Source organism: Opisthorchis viverrini, assembly GCF_000715545.1.
Source record: "Opisthorchis viverrini unplaced genomic scaffold opera_v5_85, whole genome shotgun sequence".
Taxonomy (NCBI): Eukaryota; Metazoa; Platyhelminthes; class Trematoda; order Opisthorchiida; family Opisthorchiidae; genus Opisthorchis; species Opisthorchis viverrini.
The window spans coordinates 586,347-589,497 of NW_008751740.1; the positions used below are offsets into that span (position 1 = coordinate 586,347).

At 44.2% G+C, this 3,151-nt stretch overlaps 1 protein-coding gene across 1 annotated transcript; it reads right to left on the reverse strand.

The window, feature by feature from the left end:
- Positions 1-320: 320 nt before the first annotated feature.
- Positions 321-2,117, reverse strand: T265_13614 (hypothetical protein; the record flags this gene model as incomplete). Its single annotated transcript, XM_009169701.1, has 2 exons — positions 321-367; positions 1,843-2,117. Coding segments are annotated over 2 exons (321 nt in total), but the record flags the coding sequence as incomplete, so codon positions are not given.
- Positions 2,118-3,151: the final 1,034 nt, after the last annotated feature.

Here is a 3,151-nt window from a genome sequence, read left to right on the forward strand (position 1 = left end):
GCTGTCATGGATGATGGTATCTGTGAACTTGAGACACAAATCGGTTCAGATAAAAGGTCAGTTTGCGAGTTTGCTGACTTTGATGAAGGTGCGCTCCCCCAGTTGAGTGAGAAAAACGGTACATTCTTTCCACGTAAGCCTTGAATCATTCCGCAAAAGCTGACCATTTGTCAAGTTGTCTGCTTTGAGTGTTACTCACTCTGAAAACTGCGCTACCGGAAGTAGGCAAAGACGGATCGATACAATGCAAAAGTGCTTTATAATGCCAATACGGCTATCGCATACAAGTCAGTGTGCACGAAATCGTTTTGTGTTATCTGTTAGTCACCGATCTGAATTCCATTGGAACGTTTGCGCTCGTAGCATTCTGGAAGTTTGAAGAGGAAGGAGAAATAGAATTTGACGAACTCGGGCGGGCGCATCAGGGAAAGCAGGAAAATTACAATGGACCAAAAAGGACTTAGAATTAGTCCAGATACACGAGGGCATGGTCCTCCAACACATACACACACACACACACGCAACACAATGTCCTTCAACTACTGAAGAGTTTGGTTAGCCTTCCATATTATCTGTTCTTACAAAGAGGTGTGGGCTCTTCTATCTGAAGTAACTTAATGAACAGACAGAGTGACTAATTCTCAGGTAGAAGTTTCACTCATTCTTGGACGGTAGTGTGAGGCATTTCCGTATAGGTTGGCTAACAGGCATAGCTCAAATCAATAACGTTGCACTGAACCACTATATAACATGCCCCGTCGAATCTGTTCCCATTATGGATATTCCGTGTTGATTGTGAACAAAACCGATGAAAATACCTATTATCCAGGAGCACAGGCAACTCGAGGGTCTAAACATTGCTTTGAAAAGACCAAACTTGTTTAAATGAAAACTTTCCAAGCAATGGTGAGTATCTAACAACAAGTACCCAAGCCGGCGGGCGGATCGATTGATCGGCAGAGCCAAGTCAGTCACTGGGTCGTGGCTCGAGCCATCGGACAAGCCAATCACGTGACGTACGTTCGCCTGCTCAGACTCGATAGTTCATGCACAGCGAGCGCGCACTGGTGGAATTGTGGTAGCGCTCGCTTCGCATCGATCAGCTGTAACAAGAGCGCAACTCGAGTCCCATGCTTCCCCGCTTTGTTGCAGACTCACCAGAATGATTTCGGCAGGTCATGAGGAAGACTGCTCAAACGTGAGTGATGGGAACGTGAATAGTGTTCAAGCAATGTTGAACTACCCAGCAGACTTTAAAAAATAGCTTTGAGCTGCAATTAGGGAAGACTTAGCTGTCCCAGTAATTGGTGTCATATCCTGGTTTCTTCTAGCCACCGAAAATCAGGATTCATGAAACAAAAAACACAAGGACCTTGATGTTCTTCTTGGCGATTGTACCAAAAGGTGGAAAATTCATTCAAAAACAAGGTTTTCTTTTAGAACTTTGAAAGTCGTTGGTCAGTTTTAACCTCGAACAAGTGGGAATAAGAGCCTGTTCGGTTGAACCAAGACCTAAGGTTTGTAGAAAAATAGTCATCATGTTGGTGAGTTCTGATATGCTGAACTTCATTCAAGGGAGCTGAACGCACACTGACTCAACTCTCCCTAGTGTTAACTAAAAACACACAGCCTTTATTCGCTAAAATCACAACGGACTTACAAGCCTGGCAACAAAATGTACTACAAACCAAGTATAATCGTTTGCATTAGAGTTGTTGATTTTCTCTAGGAAACAAAAAACGGCGTGAGGTAGATTTTTCGCGGGAGAAAACACGGCCAATACGAGTCCGTGTGAATTTACGAAACGTCGGTGTACGATATACAGGAATGATCGTCATTTACCTGAGATGAGTTTTTTGAATGCTGTTTCCACGTTGTCGCCATGTCGGGCCGACGTTTCGATAAAAAACATCTGGACGCTTCTGGCAAACTGCTCAGCCAGTCCAGCCAATACAGTCCGACTCTGATCAAGGTCACACTTGTTACCGGTCAGCAAAACCAAGCATTCGTTGTTGGTGCATCGATGAATTTCACTTAACCATTCCGTCACGTTTTCAAAAGTTTCTGACTTGGTAATATCATAAACGATCAGAGCTCCGTGAGCACCTTCAAAATATCTGGAGAAAAGATTGATCAAAGTATTAGGCGGGCTATTTCCATAACGTTCATCTCCAAAAAGTGTGTCTGAGTATTCGGTGAGACTGTTTTTTTACTCGAATCACTGTCCCATGGATTCTCAGTAGCGACCCGTGCAAACGTTCAGTGTAATGAGAAACTCTCTTGACAACTACCGCATCAGTGAGCCACCTTCCAGCAGAGAAGAACAGGTGTTCACTAGGCAGAAAGTGAGGGGCACTCTGGCAAGCAAGACACAGAAAATTCAGAGCTGCCATCCAGAGAATCACCGAAAAGTTTGACAATCAGAGAGTTGTCCGGATAATCGGGGACCTTAGGAAACCTACCGCCAATGAGAGTCAAGTTGTGAAATTGATTAAGTAACTTTAAGTGGAGGCGGTCAATCCATGGAGTACACTAAGGTTCCGAAACGAGTGAGATTGTTCTCTTGCCGACTCTAAGGGATAAATTCGGAATACCGAGTATCTCCAACGAGTGAATGACATGACAGGTCGGTTAAATTTGCGCCTGTCAGGAAGCGAGGTAAAGCACTAGGTCCTTTGCTGCAGTTCAGACGGTAGTTGAATCTTCGTTTGACTGATTATTTACTCATTAATTGGAGGCTGGTAATGCCGAGGAAACTCAGGAAAAATGACCTTGAGAAGAGGTCACTTAGTGGTGACCGAAAAATTAATCAGTAATGTAACCAGAGTTTATCCGGAAGGGGATGCGTGCGCAGCCGTGGGTTACTTCTGTCAACCGTCTATCCATTTCCGTCCATCCATTTCTGGGACAAAATTTGTACAAGAATAATTAGGAAAGCACTTGAGGAGTGTAAAATCCGACAAGATTCTGTTCCTTATGTATCAGCAAAACGGTGTGTTTTTTCGCTCTATGTGAGGAACGCTCCATTTTGTAAATCTTTCGGAAAGGTTGGTGAAATCTCTTCGACAGCCCATGACTGGGGCTGTCATCATTCTTGGGGCTCATAGAGGAGAGATTCGGCAAGAATCCAGCTGCGTCTCTCACTTGAAAG